We start from the raw sequence: 25,397 nt of genomic DNA on the forward strand, positions 1-25,397 counted from the left end.
GGGCACAGCCACAGCGCCCTCAGCCGAGTGCCTTCCCCCGCAGGAAGCTCCACAAGAAGCTGGGCCAGCAGGCCTGGCTGGTGGCGGCCATCACGGTCACAGAACTGCTCATCGTGGTGAAGTACGACCCACATACGCTCACGCTGTCGCTGCCCTTCTACATCTCCCAGTGCTGGACGCTCGGCTCTGTGCTCGTGCTCACCTGGACCATCTGGCGCTTCTTCTTGCGGTGAGTGCCGTGCTCCTGGTGGCCTCGACACCAGCTCGGGGGCCGTGTTCGGCTGGTGTCTGGGTCCCGCGGCCCCTGCCTGGAGCCGGGTGGGGGCGTCCCTGTGAGGGGCGGTTTCGCCCTGTGAGGGGACTGCCAGGGGCCGGCCGGTGGTGACTTGGCCCCCACTGTCCCCAGGGACATCACCCTGAGGTACAAGGAGACTCGACGGCAGAAGCAGCAGAGCCGGGGTGACCAGGGCAGAGCCGGGGGCGACATGGACGGACACCTGCCTGGGCCGGAAGACCCCCCAGGGCCTGTGGAGCCTGAGAGGGAGGGGGTGCCAGCCCCAAACTGATGCACCTCATGACTGCCCAGAGCCCAGGCCTGCTGGAACCTTCCGACAGGCCTCAGCCCTTGTGGTTTTATTTTCCCTTCCTCCCATGCACATAGCTGGGCTCTGTGGGGTGCAGGTGGCCCCTGACCCAGGTGTGTGTGTGTGCGCGTGCGTGCGTCCGCGCACATGTGCTCCTGGGGCTCCTCTCAGCCTGACCGTTGTGGCTGGGCTTGCTCCGGGCAGCTGGTCCCCTCCCCTTTCTGCACAGTCAGCCTGCCGGCCTCTGGGCCACAGTGAGCCCTCAGCACCCAGACGGACGGCTCAGGCCCAGCAGAGGCATCACGGTGCCTTCCTCTGCTCCCTGGGCCCCCAGCCACTCTGAAGCCCTGACTGCACCTCACTGGACCCCCATTAGCCCCTCGACGGCACATGTGAAGGACGACCATCCAGTGATACCCTGAGACCGCTGAGAAGGGGCAGGTCTAAGCAGGCAGCCCTGAGCCACTTCCTGGGGAGGCTTCATCTGACCCAGCAAACCTGGGGGTGTGAACGGGGCCGGAGGTCACCGGATTGGCTCCGTGAGGAACGTGGAGTCAGAAACTCAAAGGCTCTGGGCCTGAGGTTGGGAGGAGGGGCAGAGGGTCTTCGAGAGCTAACAGAACAAGTAAAGCAGGTCCTTACACAGCTCCCGGCCCTGTGGGCCCTGTGCATCGTGTGCCCAGTGCTGGTGCTGCCCAGAGGGCTGGGGGGACAGGGGCAGGTGTGCAGATGGGCTGCCCCAGAGCTGCTGCCGGTGGGGGTGATGGGCCGCTGCACGAACCCAGCGGGGGAGCCCTGACAGCTGCGACACTGACACCGTGCCTGGCGGAGACCCCACAAGAAGGACAAGCACTCCTCCTGCCAAAAAAAGTGCTTTAATAAAAGTGTCTGAAACTTTCCCACAGAAGTCCATCGATTTGAACCCTTCTCTTCATTCTCAGCCAGGAGGTCCGGAGGGGGAGGGGCAGGAGGCCTCTCAGGAGATAATCCGCAGGCCTGGCTTGCGTTCCCCCAGGGCCTGAAGGAGGTCCTCAGTCTGCTGCGTCCAGTAGATGTCGTACAGGCTGCGTGCGCAGGGAGGAGGCTGGGTCATGGCCTCGCGGGCCATCCCCCAGCTCCCGCCCCCCCTCCAGCTCCCCCCCCGCCACGCCCCACTCACACCAGCTGTTCCAGCGCACAGTCAGGCCGCTCCAGGCTCTCCATCAGCCGAAGGATGCCCCGGTCGTCCATGCAGTTGTTGCTGAGGTCCAGCTCCCGCAGGCTGCGGTTGACCACCAGGAGCGAGGCCAGGCTGTTGCAGCCGCCGTTGGCCACGTCGCAGTCCCCCAGCCTGGGCAGACAGCAGGGCACAGGTCAGGACAAGAGGATCCGCCACAGAACAGGGTGCTGGCAGGGCTGTCCACGCACCGCGATGTTCATGGAGCCCTGAGGCACGTGTGCGTGCACACCGCACACCGAGACCTCAGGGTCGTAGCCGTTCCCCAAACCTCGAACTCGGGAGCACGTCTGTCTCTGACCCAGTGGCCGGCCCCAGGCAGACACCCCGACCAGAGAGGGAAGGAAGGTGCACACAGCTGCCCTCCAGGCCGAGCGGTCAGACGGACCTGAGGCTGGCACACCCTGGCCACAGCCTCCCCGGGGCCAACTCGGGTCACCAGAGGGCCTCCTACAGCCGCTTGCTTGCTCACCGCCAGGTGCTAGAGCCTGGCTGGGCTGCCAAGGAGGCACCCAGAGGCCAAAGGTGGGAGGGAGGAGGGTGGCCGGAGGCACAAAGTACACAGAGGCTTCCAGCCTCCAGAGCAAGGACACCTAGGTGGGGGGTGGAGCTGAGGCCCCAGAAGCTCCAGGCCCCCTGCCTGGTGTGACAGCTGAGGTAGACCTGAGTCTACGTGGACCCAAGCCACGCCCCCTGCCCCGTCTGCCCCCAGAGCACCCCAAGGAGCTGGCAGCAGACCAGGCCCTCTGGATAGAAAAGCAGGGGACCCTGTCGGGCTCAGCCTGCAGGGCCAGCTGTCCAGGGCTTCTTCAGCCACACCCTTCACCTGTGTCCCGCCCAGCATGGCCAGGCATCCCCAGAAGCCACAGTGAGAAGCAGAGATCCAGAGGCTGCCAACAAAGCCAAAACCTGCGACAGCAGAAGCAAACGGCTGACGGGCCATAAGAGAGAACAGAAACAAGAATGGGGTGTCGGGCTACAGGGCGGTCGGTGAGACCCAGCAGTGGGTTCCTGAGAGCTCCAGGAAGCAAGAAACAAGATTGGGAAAATCCTCAAAGGCTCGACACTGGAGCACAAACAGGCGTCCAGCACAACCAAGGAACCAGGACCCCGGAACACAGCCGTGCAGGGCAGGGGCCAGGGGTCCCAGCGCACAAAGCAGGTGCTGCCAGGCCTTCGGGAGCCTGCGGGTTCCGGGAGTTGCCAGATGTGGCCGTCAGGAGTAGGGAGGGGCCCCAGGGGGACGCGCGGGACCCCGGACTTGGACCCATCAGACTGAGACGTGCCCGGCACGCCCGTGCTCGCTCACCAGAGCACCCTCAGCGTGGCGCTAGGCTGGCTCAGGCCCTGGCAGAGCTCCTGGACGCCGGAGTCGCCCAGCTTGTTGTCACTCATCTGCAGCTCCACGAGGTGCTTGTTGTGGGTCAGCATCGCGCTGACGTGGGGGCAGCACGCGGCCGTGAGGCCACAGGACTTCACCCTGGGAGAGAAACAGCACTAGGGCCTGGCCACGCCCACATCTCCGGGGTGCTGAGACCCCGGAGGCCCCACCCTCTAAGGACACGCGGCACCCCCTCCCACACGCCTCCCCTGCCCGCAAGCGCAGAAGCTGACCTGGGGCCTGGGCCCCGGGGCACCAGCACCACTGTCATCCCCGAGGTGTCCCCAGGCGCCACGCTCCTCACAGGCTCCTCACAGGCCCACCGTCCCCCCCAGCTGCCCTCGGGCTGCGCTCACCACAGGGACTGCAGCTGGCATCCAGGCTCCAGCAGGCTCTCACACAGCAGCCGGGCACCCTCGTCCCCCAGCGCATTGCCTGCCAGGCTCAGCTCCTTCAGGCTCTCCTTGGCCCTGAGCACTTGGCACAGGTCTCTGCAGCCCGTGGTGGTGATGTCACAGTCCCAGAGCCTGCAGAGCCGGGGACGCATCACCGCAGGGCCCCCAGGGGACACACAGCCAGTCTTCTCAGATACTCCCCGCCTGCCCGCTGGGGCCACGGCTCTCCGAGGAAGCAGGGCGGGCGCAAACTCACCACAGGACCCTGAGCCGGGAGCTGGGGTGCAGCAGCGCGGGGCACAGTGTGGCGATGCCCTGGTCACCCAGCTTGTTGCCACCCAGGTCCAGCTCCTGCAGCGAGGCCTTGGAGGCCACGACACTGCACAGGTCCTTACAGCTGGCCGGTGTGAGGCCACAGTTCTCCAGCCTGGGGGCACAGGGGGGTCGGCAGAGCTGGGAAGCCCCGTGGTCCCGTCCCCCCACCCCCGCCAGACCCCACACTTACTTGAGCGTCTCCAGCTGGCAGGCAGAGTCCACCAGGCCCCGACACAGCGCCTGCACGCCGGCCTCGCCGATGTCGTTGTTGCTTACCACAAGCTCCCTGACATGCCTCCAGGCCCTGAGCACTGCGGCCAGGGGCTCACAGCTGGCGGCCGTCAGGTTGCAGTACTCCAGCCTGGGGACAGGTGGGTGTCGGGAACCCCGGCCAAGGGAGCTTGGTCCGGGTCTCCTCTCCCACCCCGGCTGCAGGGCGCATGAGACCAGAGGGCTGCTGGGCAGGGACAGCAGTGGCTAAGGGGCCATCTCCTTGCACGGTGGGCGCTCAGGGCCTCTGGGAAGCCGGCCGCCAACCACGAGCCGCACCCTGAGCTTGGGGGTCACTGGACCCGGGAGAAAGAGGCCAGTCTCCCGATCTGGGTCTGCCTGCCTTCCTCCATCGCTGAGCCCATCAGCACACTTCTGGTGGCCAGGCCGCCCCACACGTGATGTGGGGCTACAGGCCACCTTTCAGCTTTTGGACCACAGCCCCAGCATCACACAGAAGGACCATCGGCAGGTCCCCCAGAGCCCCCCCTTCAAAGCTCCCTGCAGCCAACACGCTGAGGCAAGGGCTTGCCCAGGGCAGTCCTCAGCCAAAACCACAGTGACCCGGAAGTGTAGGGCTGGGGGCGGCCTGGGTGGTGGGCCCCACACTCACTGAAGCTTCTCCAAGTGGCACTGGGGGTCCAGGAGTCCTTTGCAGAGCAGCTGCAGGCCCGCGTCCCCCAGCGGGTTGTCGCTGAGCTGCAGCTCTCGCAGGGTAGGCAGGGAGCGCAGCGCGTCGCGCAGGACCTCGCAGCCGGTGTTCGTCAGGCAGCAGTTCCGGAGGCTGGAGCACACCCAGCCAGCCATCAGTAGGGTCCCCGCCAGCCAGGCCATGGCCCCCAGGGAAAGTGCCCCTCTGTCCTCAGGAGCCGGGGTGAAGCAGACACAGCACCAGCACCTCTCCCCCCCCACCCCGACCCCCAACCCCCTCGCCTGGGAGAGCCCTGGGCCTGGCCTTGCAAGAGGGCCGCCGCCTCCTCTGGGGTCTCCAGGCAAAGGAATAGAGGGCAGGAGGGGATGCACCTCGGGGCCTAGAGGACACTGGGTCGCGAGCCCGGGAACAGGAGGCAGGGCCGTGGCGTGAGCAGACCCCACAGGGGGACAGGGGCCCGAGACAAGGCGGGAGAAGCCCCCACGCTCCCGGACCTGCTGCTGTCTCCTGCCCCCCTTCCCCAGGCTGACCCAGTAGGTCCACACCTGAGCTCGGGGTGGGGCAAGCACCTGGGCCGTGTGGATCATACAGGCTCACCTGAGCTTCTGGATCCTGCAACTGGGGCTCTGCAGGCCCTGGAGCACCAGCCGCACCCCGGCATCGTGCAGCTCATTCGTGCAAAGGCTCAGCTCGGTCAGCGAGGGGTTGGCCTGGAGGGCAGAGCAGATGTCCTTGCACCGCACCTCCGTGAGGCCACAGTCGTCCAACCTGCGGACGGGAGCGTACGGGTCACCTCACGAAGCTTCCGCCGAAGACACCAGCACGTACACAGGTGACGTCTGGGCCCCCACACCCTCCACGCCGCACTGCGGGGGCACAGTCGGCACGTGAGAGCTCTCGTCTGCCTCCCGGGAAACACCAGACCGGCACCAGGCAGCAGCTCTGAGAAGTGCCACGGAAAGGGCACAGCACCTCGGAGGGGCCAGCCAACCGGAGGGGCTCGCCAGGACGGGCACGAACGGCAGGGGCCACCCCGACCCGCGAGAACTGAACGTTGGTGGGAGGAAAACCAGCTGTCGCTCACAGGAGAATGACAGCTGATAAATGTGAACGGAATGAGGGGATTAAAAATCCCCATTAGACAAAGGCCCAGTAATAACTGTTCTGGCAAGATCCACCGACAGATGACAAAACCAGGAGGTGAAAGTCTGAGCAGAAGCAGGATGTCAGCAGTCTCTGCGTATCTCACCCAAGATATTTACCAATTACAAAGAGGAAACAGGAACTCTGTAGTGGGGACGGCCGGCAGACGCCGCCCTCACAGGGGGTCACGGTGACCAGAGGTGACCGTTGGGTGCCATGGCGGTCGGTAGGATACAACATACCCCGCAGACACAACAGCATTTCTGCATATTCTCGTGAAAAACTTGTGACTCGGCCCTGGCGGGAAGTCAGAAAGACTTCCCAGAGCCTGAGCAGGCTCAAGAGTCGGGTGGCCGAGGACAAGGAGGGACCATGTAAAATGTGCACTGTGCATCAGAAGCCCCGCCCACTGTGGTGCCGGGGAAGGCAGCAGAGCGGCCGGCCGGGGGTGGGGGCCCGCCTGCCGCCTCCGTGTGCACCTACCTGACCACCTGGTACTGCTGGATCAGAGGCAGGAGCTCCATCCACCGGGTGTCACTCAGCTGCTGACACTGAATGTCGAGATTCATGGTTCGAGGTGAAGTGTCTTCTAGACAGAAGGTGGACGGAGAACACTGTAGCCAGACTCCCTCAACGCCTGATGGGCCAGGGACCCCGCAGAGGGAAAAAAAGCCCTAATAGGACCCCCACGTGGGGGCTGATGGTTCAGAAGCCACGGCCCCTCCCTTGGCCAGTGAGCACCAGCTTTGTTTCCTTTCTTCAGCACCCTTATACACCACAGCCCCCAGGAGCAAGATCGGGGGTGGGCGGGGGGAGGCTGCACCTGCTGGGCTCCCCTGACAAAGGCCACCGCAGAGCTTGGGGACAATGCTGTGGGGCCTCACCTCTCAGCCTCCCACGCTCAGCCTTTATGGGCCCCTCCTGCCCAGCCGGGCCAGGACCTGTCCTGGCCATCGGCCGCCCCTGCTTCTCACTTGCCTGTCTGTGCAGTGCCATGGACACTCTGCCTGCCAGCTCAGCCAGCTTCTCCCCTCTCAGAACCAGAGGGCTGCACTGGCTGGGCAGGCAGTGCCACAGCCCCACCTGGCCAGAGAACCCCCCACTCTGGCATTCCAGGACCCTGGGCCTGAGCTGCCTGTGCTCAGCTAACAGTTCTCCGAGGGGTATCAGCCCCAGATGCCCCGGAAAGGGCTGAGTAGGTGGGGGGCGGGACCCCAGGCCCACTGGCCCGCACTCTGGGTGGTGCACTCGTGGGTGGTCACTCTGGTGCCCATGTCCACAGTCCCTTTCTGGGGGCTGAAGACTCCAAACAGGCCAGGGCACATCCTCAGCCCCACCCTGGGTCAACCCAGGGCCACGGAGAAATCAGGCCATCAGGCAGAACTTTGGCAAAGCAGTCTGGCATGGGAGCAGCTCACCAGGGACAGCACAGAGCCTGAGTAAACGATTAACTGCCTGCTGATGCCGGAGCTTTAGGGGAGCACTGACTGTGGCAGGGGGGCCACTGGCAGGCGAGAGCAAGGGCATCCTGCTGGGGTGGAGGCAGGGAAGGGAGCTGGGTTTCACTCAAATGCAACAGAAAGCCCAGGAAGGACCCACACCTGGAAACAATGAATTCCTGCTGCCTTCCAGAAAGGTCAGGACAAACAGGATGACTCAACCCCATGTGAGGCTCCTGGTGCCACGACACCCCAACTTCCTGCAAAAACTGCCTCACTTGTGTCCCTGGCCGAAGGCAGGAGTCCCCCCCTCCCAACCGCAGCAGGTTCAGGGCCAAAGTCCCTGGGAGGCGCGGACCAGGTAAAGGCTCCCGCCAACCAGCAGGCAAGGTTTCCGTGTGCACGTCCTGGCGGATGAGCCCGCGGAGGAAGCTGGCTCCCACAACCATCCAAAGGAGGAACCCAGAGCTCGCCCAGCCCGCTGCCCGGGCCGCGTGAGCAAACCGGCTCCGCCCCCGCGGGTCCCAGGGTGTGGTCAGTAAACCCTGAATCCTGAATCCAGAATCCTTAGTCATCACGGGAGAAAGGGAGTGGGAGGCGGGGCTTCAGAGGGACCCTCTCTCCGATTCCTGTCTGACATCCAGGGCCTGGGCTCTCCCGAGGTGATCTGCAGTGCAGAACAAGGAAACCCGAAGCGAGCAGCTGAGTTCCCCCCCCCCCCCCACAACACCCTCCCAGGGCTTGACCAGACCCTGGGAGAACCCCTTGGTTGGGCTGTGGCGCTAGGAGGACACTTCTTAACCTCTGTGGGCCACGGATCCCTTTGAGAACCCTAGGAAAACCTGTAATGCCCGCAAAGACGCCGTATCTCCCTGCTTCGCCCGGAATCAGGACCCCCACCAGCTCGGCTGCTCCCTAGGGTCCCAAGAGGACACTTAGTGCTTTCGCGAGTGACAAATGGCCGCTGCGCAGGGCCGTGCCCGGAGGACAGGAGCCGGAGGGTTGCGTCCCCGGCCTGAGCCCACCCGAACCGGACCGGAAGGCTGGAGCGCGTCCCAGGCCCACTGAGCCCCAAGCCCGGCGGCCCCGCACCGCGCGGTTACCTGCGCGAGGCGCGGGGGGCGCCCAGGTCCGCACGAGGCCTCCCAGAGCCGCGGCCGCCGCCCTCCCCGCACGCCGGAGGCCGCGCATGTGTCCGGGGCCCGCGCGGGATTGCTCTGCGGGGCGGCGGCCTCTCGGGGCTCGCGCGCGGGGGCCCCGCAGAGGGTCCGGACGCGGGTCGCCCCAGCCCCCGCTCCCGCCCCCAGCCCGCCCCCGGCCCGCTCGCCGCGCAGCTCACCTCGGGCCGAGCCGCTGCTTCCGCGGGGGCCTGGGGCGTGGTCCGGGCCCTGTCCTGGGGGTGGGGCCACGTCCTGGGCCGCAGCCCGAGCGGCGCGACTCACCCGCGCGCCGCCACCCCACCTCGTCTCCCGGGGCACCCTGGCCCCAGACGGGGGCCCGCCCTCCACCCCTCGCGGGCAGCGTTTCTAGGCGAGAGCCGTTTGGGGAGCTGGTGCTCCGCAGGCAAAACCTAACTCGGGCACTTGTATTACAAAGAAGGGGAGGCCCGACCGTCAGGGCTTCTCTACAGCACCCCGACTCTGCCCGTGAGAACCATCACTGACGGGGAAAGGTCTTCAGGAGGACCTTGGTAAGGTTTTCAAACACGCGGAACAAGTCACACTGTGTTTCAAAAAGCCCGGGGGGCGGCGCTTTACGCCTTGCTCTCGGCCCGCGTAGGCCACCTCCTGGGGCGCGCGCGCCTGGAGCTCGTGTGTCAGCTCTCCCGCTTGGACGGCTGCGGTGATCCGTTCAAGGGCGTCCCTCACGGACCCGTACGCTCGTTAGATCAGGGATGATGGGTGCGTTCTCATCACACCGGCATCCGTCACTTCGACCACTGCTTACCGACCACCTACTGAGTGCCAGGCGCTATGGTGGGCGCTCGGGCTGCAGGCCAAGCAGAGCAACGTCTCAGGCCTCATATGGAGCTCGCAGTCCAGTGTGAGTAAATTCATAGCATTTAGAATGTGGAAAGCACAAAGGTGGGGAGGAGGGTGGATGATGCAGGATAAAAGCGAGTCAGGAGTGAGTGCTGGAGGGGCAGGACGGAGGTCACTTCCCCAGTGAGAGCAGGTCTCTTGAGGCTGAGGCCCAGAGGCTGCGGCAGGCCGGAGGGAGACGGGTTGGAGTGTTCAGTTGCGCAAACATTGGAGAGTGCCCACTGCAGACCTAGCATGATCTCTGTGGCCACCAGGGGACAGCACAGTACGGGTAGGGGATTAGGGACCTGGGAGGTGGGGAGTCGGTCCTTTGAGGGGAATAAGGCGAAGGGTTATTCAATTTGGCGAGAATATTTGCCTGGGCCAGTCCTTCCTTGGGCAGCTTGTGGGCACCAACAGACAAGGGGGTCGGGGCCACCACTGTGGGGTGCCAGGGGTCCCAAGCGGATTCGCTGAGGTGGGCCAAAGCAGAGCCCCCCGCCCCCACTCCCAGAGCAGGTGCAAGTTGTCAGGTTGTCATTAAGCGAAGGCAGCAGAGCAGCTGTCTTCCACCTCGATGCAGGGAGGTGAGTGGAGCTGGGAACTGGGTTTCTGAGTTTCTTGCAGAAGCTTCTGAAGGCTGAGGGCGGTTGAGGGCGGAGGGGCCTCTGGATGCAACAGTGTTCCAGCCAACTTCCACAGGATTTTGTTTGTTTTCTTCAGGCAAATACCCAGAAATGAAATCAAAGGATCATTTGGTATTTTTAACTCTCTGAGGAACCTCCCTACTGTTCTCCAGTTACATCCCCGCCCACAGTGTGTGAGTGTTCCCTTTTCCCCACACCCTCACCAATAAATCTTACCCATTCTGACAGGCATGAGGTGGCATCTCGTTGTGGTTTTGATTTGCGTTTCCCTGACGAGTGATGGTGAGTGCTTTTCATGTGTCTGCTGGATAGCTGGTGTCTTCTTAGGAGAAATGTCTGTTCAGGTCCTCTGCTCATTTTTAACCAGATTGTTTTGGGTTTTTTGTTTTTTGGTGTTGTGTTGTAAGAGTTCTTTATGTTTTTTTGGATTTTAACCCCTTATCAGATATATCATTTGCAAGTATCTTCTCCCAATCAGTAGTTTGCCTTCTCATTTTGTTGATGGTTTCCTTTGCTATAAAACGATTTTTGTCACAGGAGCAGTATGTGGTCTTTGTAGAAAAACCAGAAGATACAGATAAGAAAATGAAAAGCCCTAATATGCCGCCTTCCAGACACAAAGGCTCTGACATCTCTGGATATGCTCCTACTTCTCTGAATGCACAACACACGTTTTCTTAATAAAAAACGAGATATTAGAAATGGTAGGCAGGATAATAACCAAAGATGACCATGTCCCGATCCCTACCTTATGTGGCAAAGGGGTCTTTGCAGATGTGACTGATTTAAAGGTTTTGAGATGGAGAGACTGTCCTGCATTACTTGGATAGGCCCAAAGTAATCATGAGGGTCTGTGTAAGAGGGACGCAAAAGGGTAAAAATGAGAGATATGACAATGGAAGCAGAGGTTGGAGTGGCTGTGTTTTGAACAGGGAAGAAGGCAGCCTCTAGAAGCTGGAAAAGGCCAAGAAGCAGATTCTCCCCTGCAACCCTCTGGAAGGAACCAGGCCGGTGGATAGTTCGATTTAACCCCTAGGGCCCATTTCCCACTTCCAATTTTAAGAGCTGTAAAATAAAAAAATCTGTGGCAATGTGTTACAGCAGCAGTAGGAAATTAAAGCATTATGGAGCTCCTGTATTTTTAAGAGTACTTGTGTATACCCTGTATACGCAAACATACAGGTACACTAATCAGTATGTAATACAACCTTTTAATGACCACATTGTGCAACTGAATGTATCCAGTTCGCTCAACCAGTATCTACAGGCTGACATTGACTGTTTTCAGGTTTTTCAGGCTTTGCAGCATATTTTCCTACCTGGTTACCTTCCTGGCACACCATCCAAGAGGGTGGCTTGCCTGGTTGTGAGGTCCTTCCAACACACTGCCCACCTGGCGACCTGAAACGCTGCAGAAGTCCACTGGCTTTCCCCACACTCGCAAGTCTCCACACCCGAGTGCCAATGATGCCAGCCCAATAATGCAAAGTGCCTAGACGCCCTTTTTAAATTTCAGCCAATCCTCTGACAACCCCGACCCCTCCGAGGTGCCGTCCCATTTACGTTTTGTCTTCCCCACGTGAGCCTTCCAAACAGCTCTCCCCAGGGTTGTCGGGTGACTTGACACGGGCAGAGATGCCGAGCGGGGAGATGGCCAGGCCCAGTATCCTGTGGGGTGACCCGGGCAACTCCCCTCTGCCAGGGCCATCCTCCTTGGAGGGGCGGTTCTTTGGGGAACAAGGTCCAGGATTACTCCGGGGAAAATGTCGGCTGAGCCAGTCCCTGCTTGTGTAGCTTGCTGGGCGCCAAAAGACCAGAGATCAAGTCGGACCCCAACAAGGAAAGGACAGAACTACCAAGACTCCGACCACACAAGCGCACACCCATCGCCCCAGAGCAGGGACTCCCAGAGTGCCCCGGGAAGTGGGCCGGCGGCAAGGGCGCACGCGCGGAGGGCGCACACGGATGCCCTGACGTCATCGGGACGCGCGGACGCCCGCGGGGCCCCGCCCCGACCCCCAGTGCAGACGGCTCCCCCCACGACCCCGTCCCCCTCCCCCAGCACCCCCGGCTCCAGCACCCAGCCCCCCAGTGTCGCTTCAATAGCGCACGTCTCTCCCGGGCAGCATGGCCGCAGCAGGGCCCGGCGCGAATCCACAGTCGACCCAAGGCCGGCGCTGGTAAGAGCTGACCCCGGGCGCGGACCCTTGCAGTGACTGACCTCCAGACGACGGACTGGGAGGCGGCCCACTTCCGACGATGGGGGGCCTGGCCGGGGCGCCGCGTAGCTGCCGCGTCGGGACCGATGGTGGGGCGGGGTCTAGGCGGAGGGGCGGGACCTAGGCGGTAGGGGGCCGGGCCTAGACGGCCTCACTAGTGCCGGTGGGGCGGGGCTTCGTGTGGGGCGGGGCCCTGTCGGCGGGGGCGGGGGCTCGCATGAGGCGGGGCCCGGGCAGCTTTTCTCCCAGGCGGAGCACCTGGTCTCCGAGGTCTTACGTGGCTGCAGGGCGGAATAGGTGGTCCCGGCTCGACCCTCACGGCTCCCCGCCCGGGGCAGAAGGCGCGTGCCGTGGCGTGTCTCGGACGCCGGGTCCAGGCAGTGACATTAACGTGATGGGGCTGGGGGCTCGGTTCGTAGGTTGCGTACGGCGGTGCTCTGCGGAGCATCGACCGCGCGTTAGAGCTGGAGAGTATACACGAGTAGAGAGACAGAAAAGATGATTTTGTAGGAAAGAGTGTTATTCACAAGGCGACGTTTGTAATCTGTGCGCAGTGTTTCATTTGTCTAACCCTGTCAAGAGCTGTTCTAATTCTGTGCCCCACTCAAGTGCATTCATTCAATAAATGTTTATTATATAACCCCTTGTGCCCGGCCGTGCTGTAGGTGCTGAGGGTTGGACATCGAGCAGACCAGGCAGAAATCCCTGGTGGAGGGAACCGTGGGAGCCGAGGCCCGGCCTGGGAGTGTTCCCTACGGGACTACGGGTTGATGAGGGGCGTGGCCAGGTGTCCACAGACTGAAACAAGTGGCGCTCAACCGGGGGCATAAAATTGAAAGCTGAGAGTTTTACGGAGGAGGGGAAGAAAGGTCTGGAAGCAGCAGTCAGGAGCAAGGAGGACAGGGACCCGCCCTCCAGGAGAGAAAGCAGCTGTGCTTGACAGGCTGGTAGGGGAAGCCGTCTCCGGCTCCCGGAGCAAGAGGGATGGGAGGGTGCTCAGGAGAAAACTGGCTTTTCTCGAGAACTTACTCCTTAAGCGCCAGAATTTTATTTTAACAGTTTTAATATAAATTGATTATTTAATTATACTACGCACTTCCTGTTCTACAGACATAGCATACTGACCTTGATGAACTTTTCTAAAATTAGTTTCGGCAAACTTTGGGAGACCTTCTGTGAGCCAGCACCTCCGCAGGGGCCTGGGAGGAAGGAGGGGTAAGCAAGGCCAAGGCCTGCCACCTGGAGCCACACGTGGGGCAGCAGTGAAGGCCTCAGGGGTCACAGATGCCCTACAGGTATTACAAAGCTGGGTGGATTGGAGGAGGGAGAAGAAATCTGGGCAGTTGTTTTTGCCGAAACACGGTGATACTCACGTGATATCTTAAGATGACGTGCTGGTGCCAGATGTACCCGTCTTGTTGTCTCTGTTTTAGTTCATTTCTGTGTTTATTGGGAAATAATAGTCTAAGACTGTTGGAATTGGGCCTAAAGTGAGTACATGTCTGAGCGGGGATCAGAAATGTTCTTACAGGAATAGACATCACGAACTTTAGTCCATAAATGTTACAACTTACGTTTCGGGTGCTTATCCATGAATAAGTTGTGGACTAGTCCCCATTTCTCAGAATTGACATTTTGGCAGATGAGGTTTGCAAATAAGGGAACTATGTGTCAGAGTTGATCTTTGGCATTTTATTAAACTGCTCCACTGGTTGTCTTCAAAGGAGATGGTTGAGCCCAGGGCCTGGAACCAGCTGACCTGGGTGTGACCTTGCCCCGTGGTGACCACGGGCAGACACTGTGCACCTCTAAGCTTGGTCATTTTCACGTGGGCACTAGTGCCACCAGCTACCTCCCTCCACGTGGCGCGGGTTCCGTGACGTAATGCAGGTCAGTGCACACACGCGTGGGCTCTAAACATTGCTTATGCGAGTGTGCAATGCAGAAACAGGGCCCTTTAGCTGGACTCTGGGTGTGAGGTTTCGACTTCATCCCAGGACACCGGACCGGCTCTCCCAGGCTGACTGTGGGAGTGGCTCCCTTGCCTACCACAAGAGTCACATTTTTGGAAAGCTGCTAAAATGGTCTGCTTTCATTTTATTCTTTTCTGTGCCATAACCTCTTAGATTTGTTTCCTGAAATTCTTGTAAGGATAAAGAAAACTGTTTAAAACAAGGGTTTGGCCCTGTTTGGTCCCCTTTGTGACATCCATGCGGATGTGAGGACTTGGCTGCTGTGAGGACCAGTGAAGCTGAACTCGAAGGTCACCACCGCACGTGCATCCCAGACAAAGGGGGCCACGTGGGATTCACCGGGACTTAGGTCTTTATTTTTGAACTCACCTGATTCTCCCAGCTAAGTCTTTTATCTTCGTTCTTAAACTGAGTTCAGCTGCCACGGGATCTTTGCTGCATAGAGGCACCCCGGCTGCAGTTTCGTATCGTCCCTCCTGGAGGTGACCACTCTCGTCCGCTTCCGGCGTGCACTGTCTTCTCGATCCAGCCCCAGACAGGCGTCCGATGGACATGAGTTCTTGGCCCCTTCCCACCTGCTCCCACCCTTATGCCTCTGTCCCCACCAGACTCCATGTTTCCTGAAGTAGAAAGCCTTTGGATTCTTCTTGCCACTTCCTCGAACCCGTTGCAGGGTCCCGACATAGAGGGTCTCAGGAAACAGGAGCTGAGGGGCTGAGGGGGGAGACCCCAGTGTGTGTTTCTGAGATGCCATCCCGAAGAGACTGTAGTGCCACCAGCCAAGCAGTCAGACACGCTTAACCAGACGCGTCTTTGGGTGGGGCCCCTGTGGCTTTTCTACTTTCGTAAACATTTTCCGTTAGAAAAATACCTTGCTTATTGAAACACAAGACACAGAAAAGTGCACGTGGTGGACGCAGGGAGCACGCTGGATTTCCCCAACCTCGCCCCGCGGTGAGACAGAAGCCATTCAGAGCGAGGTAGTGGGTGTTTGAGAACTGAGCTGGATCTGCGGCTGCTCTGCGTTCCCGTGTGAGCAGTTACGTAGCTGACAGCCTTCACCTTACGCTAGAGAGGGCCGGCCGGGTTGTGTTCTCCACTTTCCGTAGAGTACCCTCTGATCTACGGGCTGAGTTCTGTCATTTGGCGGGAGGAAGTTCACGTTGAAGCAGGGGTAGGGGAGCCTTTGCATACCCTGGTCAGCTCCTTGCCCTGAGGGAGAAGATTTGGGCTTTAAGGAGCTGATTTCAGTCCTGTAGTAAGGAAGCAGGCCAGTCACGGGGGGCAGTGCGCACTCCGAGAGTCCTGCGTTCCGTGCTGGCAGGGTGGTGTGGGCGCAGGAGTGACCTCCTCCCTCCTGCACGTAAACACTACAAGGATTAGACATTCCTATAGGACCCCGGGTCGGACCCTGAGCCAGCCTCTGAGAACCGAACAACATTAAAAACAAGAGCCTGCCCACAGGAGCTGGTGGGACAGCTGTGCCGTGGTGAGCACCAAAGGCCTTGGTCAGTTACCGTGGTGAGGCCAGGCAGGCGGCTTCGTACAGGAGGTATTTGATGCCTCCATACCTAACGTGGTACGGAGCAAAGTGTATGCAAAGGCACGGGGGTTTCAAATAACCTCTCTTCTGATCTCATTCTGCCTGTTTTTGAGATTTATATAAATGGAATTTGGGGTGCCTGGGTGGCTCAGTCAGTTAAGCGTCCAACTTCAGCTCGGGTCATGATCTCACAGTTCATGGGTTCAAGCCCCACATCAGGCTCTGTGCTGATGGCTCAGAGCCCAGAACCTGGTTTGGATTCTGTGTCTCCCTCTCTGTCTGCCCCTCCCCCACTCACATGCTGTGTCTCTCTCTCTCTCTCTCTCTCGAAAATAAATACCAAAAAATTAATAAAAATAAATTATATATTGCATGATATCTTTTCTTTGCTGAACAGCTGTGTGAGTAACCGCCATCATTTCGTTGTGAGCGGCAGTGGTCTGTGGTCCACACTGTATTGTTTTCTACTGCGTGGACAAACCACACTCTACCTACCCATTCCTTCTTGGTGTACGACTCTTTCCAAACCAGTAGGTTTTCGCATTGCTGTGAATGTACGTGCCGTTTGCTGAATGTATGTGAGCGTTTCTGTTGAGTGGGAGGGGACTGCAGTTTCGGTACCAAGGTTGTTGTGGCCTCTCAAAGTTAGTTGGGAAATGTTTCCCCTTTTCTGTCTTTTCAAAGCATTTGTGTAATATTGGTGTTAATTATTCCTTAAATGTTTGATAGAATCTGTTAGTGAATTCTTTTATTTCTTTGTAGGAAGTTTTTACATCGTGGATGCTCTTTCTTTAGTAGTTCTAGAACTACCCAGACTTTTCTGTTTCTTCCTGGGACGGTTTTTGTAAGATAACTGTCAGCCGTGTCAGGTTTGTTAATCTTTTTGTTGTTGTTGTCGTTCATCTACACCTTTCGTGGATTCTTTTGTCTCGTCGAGTAGTTGCTAAGAGAGGAGTGTTGGCCCTCTGGCCACGGTCGTGTGTCTCTTTTCAGTTCTGTTAGGTTTGTGCTCTTCTGTCTCCAGACTGTGTTACGAGCGCCATGTTTGAAGTCATCTTAGCATCCCAGCAAAGAGATTCCTTCTCCTTGGAGATGCTCCCTCTCTGTTAGCAAGCCCTCCTGCTCAACAACAAACCAACCGCAGCAGTGAAAACCACACACAGACAAGACCACTTAACTCATGCTCGGACTGAAACCCATTTTTCTGATTTCTTTTTGCACTCTGTTGAGGCATTGATGAGGATGTTCTGCAGTGACTGGAACATTCCAACCACCAGGCTAGAAAAGCCCTGATGTCAGTGGAATGCCTAGAAGACCACACCTCACGTGTCCCCTCCCCAAGCCATGACCACACACTGAACACAAACCGACCCTGCCCTGATGGTGCGCTCCCTGCCTGCCCTGAACCTTTCCCTGTGAAACTGGAGGTGTCCATCTTGCTGGCAGAGAGGTTGGGTGGTAAGGCCTGAGCCGCCACCTCCCCTCGCTGCCAGCACCCAAAATAAATCTCTCCCTCTCGCTTTTCTTTTCTTTTCTTTTTCTTTTTTTTTTGACTTTACCTATTTATTTATTTTTCTAATATAATTTATTGTCAGATTGGCTTCCATACAACACCCAGTACTCATCCCAACAAGCGCCCTCCCCTCCCTGTCTCTTTTCTGACCACCCGTCCCTTGAGTTACTGGCTTCTCTTGCTATGAGTTTAGCCAAGTGTGGTCGGCAACAGTATTGGCAACCCTGGAGGGACTGTGCCTTCCATTTTGCCAGCCAGCTGTCTGGGGTGGTTGTGACCGTGGCTGTGCACCTGAGCTTCCCCCGTGCATCTCCTGACTTTGCGGCTATGATCCAGCGGTGACATTTCTCTCTTGTGAGGCTTGTCCCAGAGTTGATTCTGTTGGATAATTCAGCCATGCCAGCTTTTTTTGGGGATGGTGCTTACACGGTATGCTCCTTCCCATTCTCTTACTTTTAACATTTCTAGATTCTTTCATTTAAGGTGTTCCTTGAAAGCACAATGTACTTGACATTTGGTGGGGTTTCCCAGTCTGATGATCTCTCTTTTCATTGGAAAATTTAGACTGTTTACATGTAATCACTGATATATTTTGGGCTTTCTGTTGTATCTGCCTATTCTGTTTCTGTTTTTCTCTCTCTTTTTTTCTTTTGCCTTTTTCTGGATTTTTTAAATTATTCTCTGGTTCGGTAGTTTTGCATTCTTTTAGTATTATTTTAGTAGTTACCCGAGAGATTATATGTACGTCTGTGACTTATTAAAGCTTAATAGAAGTATATACTTCAGCACTTCCTGGACAATACAGGAACCTTAGGGCATTTTGTCTCTATCTGTGAATAATAATTAATTATTATTAACTCATGCAGTCAGTATTCATTGAGAATTTTGTTGCTCTTCAATCTTGGCATCTTCCTACTTCCGTCTGGGGTTTTTTTTGTTTTCTGCCTGGAGAACCCCTAGTATTTCATTTGACGTGAGTTTACCGGTGATGGATTCTGCCAGAGTTTTTGCTTTTCTGAAAATTTCTTTGTATGTCCTCTCTTTTTGAAGGATATTTTTGCTGAGTATAGAATTATAGCTTGGCGGTTCTGTCAGCGATCTCAAAATGTGACTTCATTGTCTTCTGGCTTTTATACTTTCTGTCCGTTTTATTGTCACTCCTTTGAAGATAGCGTGTCTTCACAGGTGTTTGGAAGAATCCCTCTATTTTCAGTAGAGGTTTTGTTGTACTGTGCCTCAGTGTGTGTTTGTCCATCTTGATGCTCATAGTGCTTCCAGAATGTACGGCTTGATACCCTTCATCAGTGTGGGGAAATTCTCAGATTTCTTATTTCTTTAGATATTTTGGATGCCCCTTCTCTTTCTGATCACATGTGTGACCAACCTTTCACTCTGTCCCACATGTTTCTTGCACTCTTTACTAGAGTATGTATCCTTTTGACTCTCTGTTTCAGTCTAGGTAATTTCTTTTCACCTGCCTTCTAAATCACGAATTCTCTCTTTCTCTGTATCAAATCTGTTGTCAACCCCATCCATTGCGTCCTTAAATCTAGTTATTCTGTTTTTCTCTTTCAGAGTTTCCATTTACTTTTTTGGTTTTGTTTCCAGGTCTCCCCTTAACCAAATTAATCTTGTCTTTTGACAATGTACTTGATTGAGTACGTTAAGTACAGTTATTTAAAGTCCTTATCTGATAATGCCAGCATCTACGTCTCTCTTGGGTCATTTCTGTTGCCTGTTCCTTGTCATCACATCTTATGTCCTGGTATGCCAAATTACTTTTGATCGAGTGTTGTATATTTCCTACTTAAGAAATCCTAGAGAATCCGATGATCGGCTGATGCATCAGATAACCTGTCTTCTGTCAGGGCAGACCATTAGGCCAGGAGTGCCGGTGATCCCTGGGTCATCCTAATCCTGGTGGTGAGTTGGGGTCACTTGGAGGTTGAGCTCCAGTTCATACCATGGCCGGTCCCTGCTTACTCTCGATCTGGGGTGTAGCCCTTCCAGGACCCAACCCAAAGCCTGGAGAATGTAGTGGGGCCCGTCTTCCTCAGCACAGTTCCTGAAATCCACTCTTTTCTCACATCCCTGGGATTCTGTAGAAAGTTCCAGTCAGCCTGCTGGCTGTTGTCTTCTGAATCAGCAGATGCTTCTGGTGATTTATCTCTTGGGCTGAGCCTTCTTCTGGTTCTTACCCTCACAGTTCCTCACTGACTTGGTAGCAGGTTAATAGGTTTGTGTATTTTGTCTTAATCCAGTGCCTAGCTCTAATTCTCAGGGGCTTATCTGAGCCTCTACTCACCATCTCAGTTATGGGACCACCTTCCTCATTTCAAGATTACAAAATGCAACCTGTACTTGGGATTATACTCTAAGTCCTTGGAAGGCCCAGAAGTAGGTATTTCTGAGAAATAGATATGACTCACATCATTTATACCTTTGGGAGTTATTGATTTAGGGTTAGCAACTCAGAGTAGACCCCAGGTATCTAGGCTGGAGTTGGCTCATACCCAACTTCTTAGGTTGGAAAGGAGACCAGAAAGGGGATTAAATTTTCCGTTCAGGACACAAGGAGTTACTGAAGGTGTTAATGACACCGACATGTAAGAAACATTACATTGATTTACTGTCCCAACTAAAATCAGATCTGCTCCGAGCTGCCACTTGCCAGGGTGCAGGTGCTCTGCACAGGTGGACCACTCCAGTTTCGGTGCAGCATCACTGTGGTGGTCGGTCAGGGGACCTCATGAAGCCATGGATCCCCCCAACTCAGGATGGGAAAGAGGAAATGGAGGCGGAGACAAGTGTGGCACCCTGGTTGGGTGCCTGGTTGGGTTGGAGCCTGTGGCACTCTCCACCGGCTTCCCCTTGGTGCCCTGGTGGGCTTCTGGGGCACAGCCCCATCCTCTTGGAACCCCTACCATCCCTTCAAATCCCCCCACTTTCCTGGGCCCCCCCTCATCCCCTGGGAGCCATCCTATCCCCCCCAGAGCCCTGCTTGTTCCCCAGGAGCTACTCCTCCTCCTCCTCCCTCTGGGAGCCCCCTGTCCTTCTGGAGCCCCACCTCATCCCCCTAGGAACCCCCTATCCCTCTGGAGCCCTCCAGTTTACCGAGTGGGAGGGCCAAGCAAAGCCACCTTGAGGTGGGGTAGAGTTACTTCAGGTGTGGTGATTTGGGGATGCCCACGAGACACCCAGAGATTTAGCCGACTGGCCTTTGAGACAGCTGGGTAGAGACTGACCACGACCTGGTGCGTATTTAACCCTGTGGGGAGTAGGCCCAGAGCTGACTCCTGGACGGGCCTGTCCTTCACTGTCAGCCAGAAGGGAAAGCTCATCATGGGGGCCGGGGCCAGTTGCTCGTGGCTCAGGGAGGCCAGGCGAGAGTGTCGGTTTGGCCTGAAGCCAGTGGGGCTCGGTACCCCTCACTCGCTTAGTCCCCCTGGGGCCCCAGAATAGACCCAGAATGGCTCTGTTGTCACATGTTGTAAACTTTGTCAAATTAAAGCATTTTGATTGGCCTCTTTCCACTCTGGCATCTCCTCTGTTATGCTCCCCCTCTGGCCAGGAAATCCAAGTCAGGAATATGCCGTCTAAAGTGCATTTGGACAGAGGCACCCGGGTGGCTCAGTCGGTTGGGCATCCGACTTCAGCTCAGGTCATGATCTTGCCATCTGTGAGTTCGAGCCCCGCATTGGGCTCTGTGCTGACAGCTCGGAGCCTGGAACCTGCTTCGGATTCTGTGTCTCCCTCTCCCTCTGCCCCTCCCCTGCTCGTGCTCTGTCTCACTCTCTCTCAGAAATAAAAATATTAAAAAGAAGTAATGAATATGCCCTTGGATTGTTGCACGATTCAATTAATGGAGACAGGAGAATAAAATGAGCACCTTGGGAAGAAATGTGTCACGGAACCAGAGGATCTAGCAGGTCTCTGTGTATCGGGAATTTGGGTCATGCTAAAGGCCTTCCGCATGAGGGAAGGCTGGACACTCGAACAGTGACGGGCAACGGGGGAGCCACCTCGGAAAGAAATAGTACCCTTCCTCACGCCAGCACGGCAGCAGGAGAGCGAGACTAAAAAGAGTTAGAAGACGAGACAGGATAATGTTTTTTATACTGTGGGGTTTGGAAGGTATTCTCAAGCAAGATACAAAGCCTGAAGCAGTAGAGGGCAAGAGGACAGATTTGCCCAAATAAAAGTTAAAATCTTTGATGCCGCCGAGTAAAAAATTAAAAACCCACGACCAGTCAGATAGAAATACTTGCAACATGTGTAACAGCAAACTGTTGGTCTCCAGAGTACCAACTAAGAGCTATAAAGCAGTATGACACAACCATGTAAAAAGGACAACGAGACCTAAGCCACGGTGCACAAAAGAGATGTGATTGGCCGAGAGACTTTGCAAGGCCCTCACCTCTACTGGTGCTCAGAATGCAAATTAAAACCACAGTAACACATGACCTTTTGCTCATCAGCTAAAATTTCAAAGGCTGTCGCTGTTTGGGGTTGAGAGGCTGGGGAGCTGCCGTTGTCGGGCCCTGGATGAGGTGGGAGTCCACGCTTAACCGGCCCGAACAGGACAGCTCGGCAGCATCCGTCAAAATCCACAACTCCTGTGTACTTTTATAAGCAATTCGGTTTGGCGGGGGGCGGGGGGTCTGTCCTAAGGAAGGACACGGAAGGCTGTTCATGACCTCACTGCCGGTACCAGAGAAGAGTTGGGAACAGCTTTGATGCCCAGAGGCAGCAGGGTGGTCAGTGTGCCAGCACCCGGCGTTGAGAAGGAGAGCCCCTTCAGGTGTTACTTAGCGAGCAGAGGAGGATCGCGTGATGGCCTTGGTTGCAAAGAGGCTGGACCAGCTGGAGGAGAGAAAGGGAGGCAGAGGCACTACCCAGAGCTGAGCGGCACCCAGCACCAGCACCCCTCGGGCGCTGCGGGTCTGCAGGAGGAGGCCCCGTGCTGGGGGCCCGTCACCGGCAGGCCTGTTGCCCTCTGGCTGAGAGCCCGGCCAGGAGCGGGACACGCGGCTCCTCCCTCCCTTCCGCCTCCTAGCTCCTGCTGGTGCCTCCCTGGCAGAGGCTAACGAGAAGCTGAAGGTCGGGGAGTCGGGGAGACACGGTTTGTCGCCTTCTTGCCTGGGACTCCGAGGTGAGCACCAGAGGAGCTATGAGCCAACAGAAGGCTGGCCCCGCTGATGACGTCAAGGCAACCCTGTAACAGGGAGTCCCGGGTGCCAATTACGGATGAGGAACACCGTCCCGCAGCACACGGGAAGTGAAGAAGCCACGTCACGGGACAGGACCGGGGTCGTGGTCTGTACAGGAAGGCGATGCCTGCATGTGTGCGTGTAGACACACGCACGTGCGTAAGCAGCAGGGAGGGGCATGGGGCTGGTGGCGGATGTGCGCTCCGGGCCCGCAGCCGCCGTTCCCACGGCACCTGCTTCTAAGACTAGTGTGGGGCCGGGGAAGGACGGAGCGCAGGCGCGGAGGCAATCTTTGAGGGTGGTATTATTTTACTCGGGTTGTTTGAATATTTAACAATGACACTATGTTAATTTATTACTGCAATTTTTAAAAATACAAAAATAAAACATGAAAACGTTTTTTAAACAGACATGAAACGGGTGCCTGGGTGGCTCAGTCGGTTGAGCGTCTCACTTCAGCTCAGGTCATGATCTCACACTCTGTGTGTTCGAGCCTCGTGTGGGGCTTTGTGCTGACAGCTCAGAGCCTGGAGCCTGCTTCGGATGCTGTGTCTCCCTCTCTCTCTCTCTGTCCTGCCCCTGCTCATGCTCTCTCTCTCTCGCAAAAATAAACAAAGGGGTGCCTGGGTGGCTCAGTCGGTCAAGCATCTGACTTCAGCTCAGGTCATGATCTTGCGGTTCATGAGTTTGAGCCCCGCACCGGGCTCTGTGCTGACATTTCAGAGCCTGGAGCCTGCTTCAGATTCTGTGTCTCCCTCTCTCTCTGACCCTTCCCCTCTTGAGCTCCGTCTCTCTCTTTCAAAAGTAAATAAACATTAAAAAAAAATTAAATAAATAAACATTAAAAAATAAAAAAACAAAAAGATATGAAAGATACTAAGGACTCAGTGAATTTGTATGAGTTGCTGTGGGTAGAACATTGTTTCAGATTAGGAACTTTTATTTTGAGGGGTTTTTTGTTTTTTTGCTTTTCTCCTTTTCAGTTTTTTATTTAATTTGTAGTGAGTTAACACAGAGTGCAGTATTGATTTCAGGAGTAGAATTCAGTGATTCATCACTTACACACAACACCCAGTGCTCATCACAAGTGCCTTCCTGATACCCATCACCCATGTAGCCCCCCCACCTCCCTCCATCAAACCTCAGTTCTCTATCATTAAGAGCCTCTTCCTTCCCTCTTTTCCCCTGCCTTTCCGTATGTTCATCTGTTCTGCTTCTTAAATTCCACATATGACCGAAATCATGTGGTATTTGTGTTTCTCTGACTTATTTCACTTAGCATAATACCCTCTAGCTTCATGCACATCATTGCAAATGGCAAGATTTTGTTCTTGTTGATGGCCAAGTAATGCTCTGTTCTGTATATAAACCACATCTTTATCCATTCATCAGTCAATGGACGTTTTGGCTCTTTCCATAAATCAGGAGTGATTGTAAACATCGGGGTGCATGTGTTCTTTCAAATCTGTATTTTTGTGTTCTTTGGGTACATACCTAGTAGTGCAATTGCTGTGTCATAGGGTAGTTCTATTTTTAGTTTTTGAGGAACCTCCATACTGTTCTCCACGGTGCCTGCACCAGTTTGCATTCTCAACAAGAGTGTAAGAGGTTCCTCTCTCTCCGCATCCTCGCCAACATCTGTTGTTGCCTGAAGTGTTAATGTTAGCCATTCTGACAGGTGTGAGGTGGTATCTCATTGTGGTTTTGATTTGTATTTCTCTGATGATCAGTGATGTTGAGCATCTTTTCATGTGTCTGTTGGCCATCCGGATGTCTTCTTTGGAAAAATGTCTATTCGTGTCTTCTACCCATTTCTTCACTGGATTATTTGTGTTTTGGGTGTTGAGTTTGAGAAGTTCTTCATAGATTTTGGATACTAACCCTTTATCTGTCATTTGCAAATATCTTCTCCCATTCTGTCAGTTGCCTTTTAGTTTTGCTGATTGTTTCCTTTGCTGTGCAGAAGCTTTTTATTTTGATGAGATCCCAGTAGTTCATTTTTGCTTTTGTTTCCCTTGCCTCTGGAGATGTGCTGAGTAAGAAGTTGCTGCGGCCGAGATCAAAGAGGTTTTTGCCTGCTTTCTCCTCGAGGATTCTGATGGCTTCCTGTCTTACATTTAGGTCTTTCATCCATTTTGAGTTTATTTTTGTGTCTGGTGTAAGAAAATGGTCGAGGTTCATTCTTCTGCATGTCACTGTCCAGTTTTCCCAGCACCCCTTGCTGAAAACGCTGCCTTCATTCCATCGGATATTCTTTCCTGCTTTGTCAAAGATCAGTTGGCCATTCATCTGTGAGTCCATTTCTGGGTTCTGTATTCTGTTCCATTATCTGGGTGTCTGTTCTTGTGCCAGGGCCATACTGTCTTGATGATGACAGCTTTGTGATACAGCTTGAAGTCCAGGATTGTGATGCCTCCTGCTTTGGTTTTCTTTTTCAAGATTGCTTTGGCTATTCGGGGTCTTTTCTGGTTCCATACAAATTTTAGGATTGTTTGTTCTAACCGTGTGAAGAATGCTGGTGTTATTTTGATAGGGATTGCACCGAATGTGTCGATTGCTTTGGGTGGTATCAACGTTTTAACAATATTTGTTCTTCCAATCCACGAGCATGGGATGTTTTTCCATTTCTTTGTGTCTTCAGTTTCTTTCATAAGCTTTCTGTAGTTTTCAGCATACAGATCTTTTACATCTTTGGTTAGATTTATTCCTAGGTATCTTGTGGGTTTGGGTGCAGTTGCAAATGGGATCAATTCCTTGATTTCTTTTTCTGCCACTTCATTATTGGTGTATAGAAATGCAACCAATTTCTCTACCTTGATTTTATATCCTGCAACTTTGCTGAATTCATGTGTTAGCTATAGCAATTTTTCGGTGGA

The 25,397-nt window shown here is 55.6% G+C and overlaps 2 protein-coding genes and 1 long non-coding RNA gene across 13 annotated transcripts in view; 2 read left to right on the forward strand and 1 right to left on the reverse strand.

The window, feature by feature from the left end:
* The window catches only part of PTDSS2 (phosphatidylserine synthase 2), a 23,858-nt gene extending 22,367 nt beyond the window's left edge, over nucleotides 1–1,491 (forward strand). Inside the window, exons 11-12 of the mRNA XM_027051387.2 lie at nucleotides 44–229; nucleotides 407–1,491. Coding sequence (XP_026907188.1) covers nucleotides 44–229; nucleotides 407–566 — 346 coding nt within the window. The 3' untranslated portion in view covers nucleotides 567–1,491. The remainder of the gene's footprint in view (nucleotides 1–43; nucleotides 230–406) is intronic.
* RNH1 (ribonuclease/angiogenin inhibitor 1) lies at nucleotides 1,441–12,390 on the reverse strand. Of its 11 annotated transcripts, none has more exons than XM_027051382.2 (10): nucleotides 12,285–12,390; nucleotides 6,440–6,545; nucleotides 5,411–5,581; nucleotides 4,775–4,945; nucleotides 4,082–4,252; nucleotides 3,833–4,003; nucleotides 3,538–3,708; nucleotides 3,110–3,280; nucleotides 1,744–1,914; nucleotides 1,441–1,648 (listed from the first exon to the last, which is right to left on the reverse strand). In XM_027051382.2, exons 2-10 carry the CDS (start codon nucleotides 6,523–6,525, stop codon nucleotides 1,561–1,563), a joined length of 1,371 nt encoding a protein of 456 aa, XP_026907183.1. In that variant the 5' UTR covers nucleotides 6,526–6,545; nucleotides 12,285–12,390; the 3' UTR covers nucleotides 1,441–1,560. The 11 variants fall into 11 exon arrangements, with proteins under 11 accessions (XP_026907183.1, XP_026907186.1, XP_053058662.1 ...); XM_027051385.2 differs by having other exon boundaries at nucleotides 6,440–6,542; nucleotides 12,285–12,305; XM_053202687.1 differs by lacking the exon at nucleotides 12,285–12,390 and adding an exon at nucleotides 8,735–8,851 and having other exon boundaries at nucleotides 6,440–6,593.
* LOC113596792 (uncharacterized) overlaps nucleotides 9,299–25,397 on the forward strand; it is a 31,640-nt gene continuing 15,541 nt past the window's right edge. Inside the window, exons 1-2 of the long non-coding RNA XR_003417627.2 lie at nucleotides 9,299–9,438; nucleotides 10,140–12,243. This is a non-coding gene — a long non-coding RNA (uncharacterized LOC113596792). The remainder of the gene's footprint in view (nucleotides 9,439–10,139; nucleotides 12,244–25,397) is intronic.

This window comes from Acinonyx jubatus, chromosome D1, assembly GCF_027475565.1.
Source record: "Acinonyx jubatus isolate Ajub_Pintada_27869175 chromosome D1, VMU_Ajub_asm_v1.0, whole genome shotgun sequence".
NCBI classification, from domain to species: Eukaryota; Metazoa; Chordata; class Mammalia; order Carnivora; family Felidae; genus Acinonyx; species Acinonyx jubatus.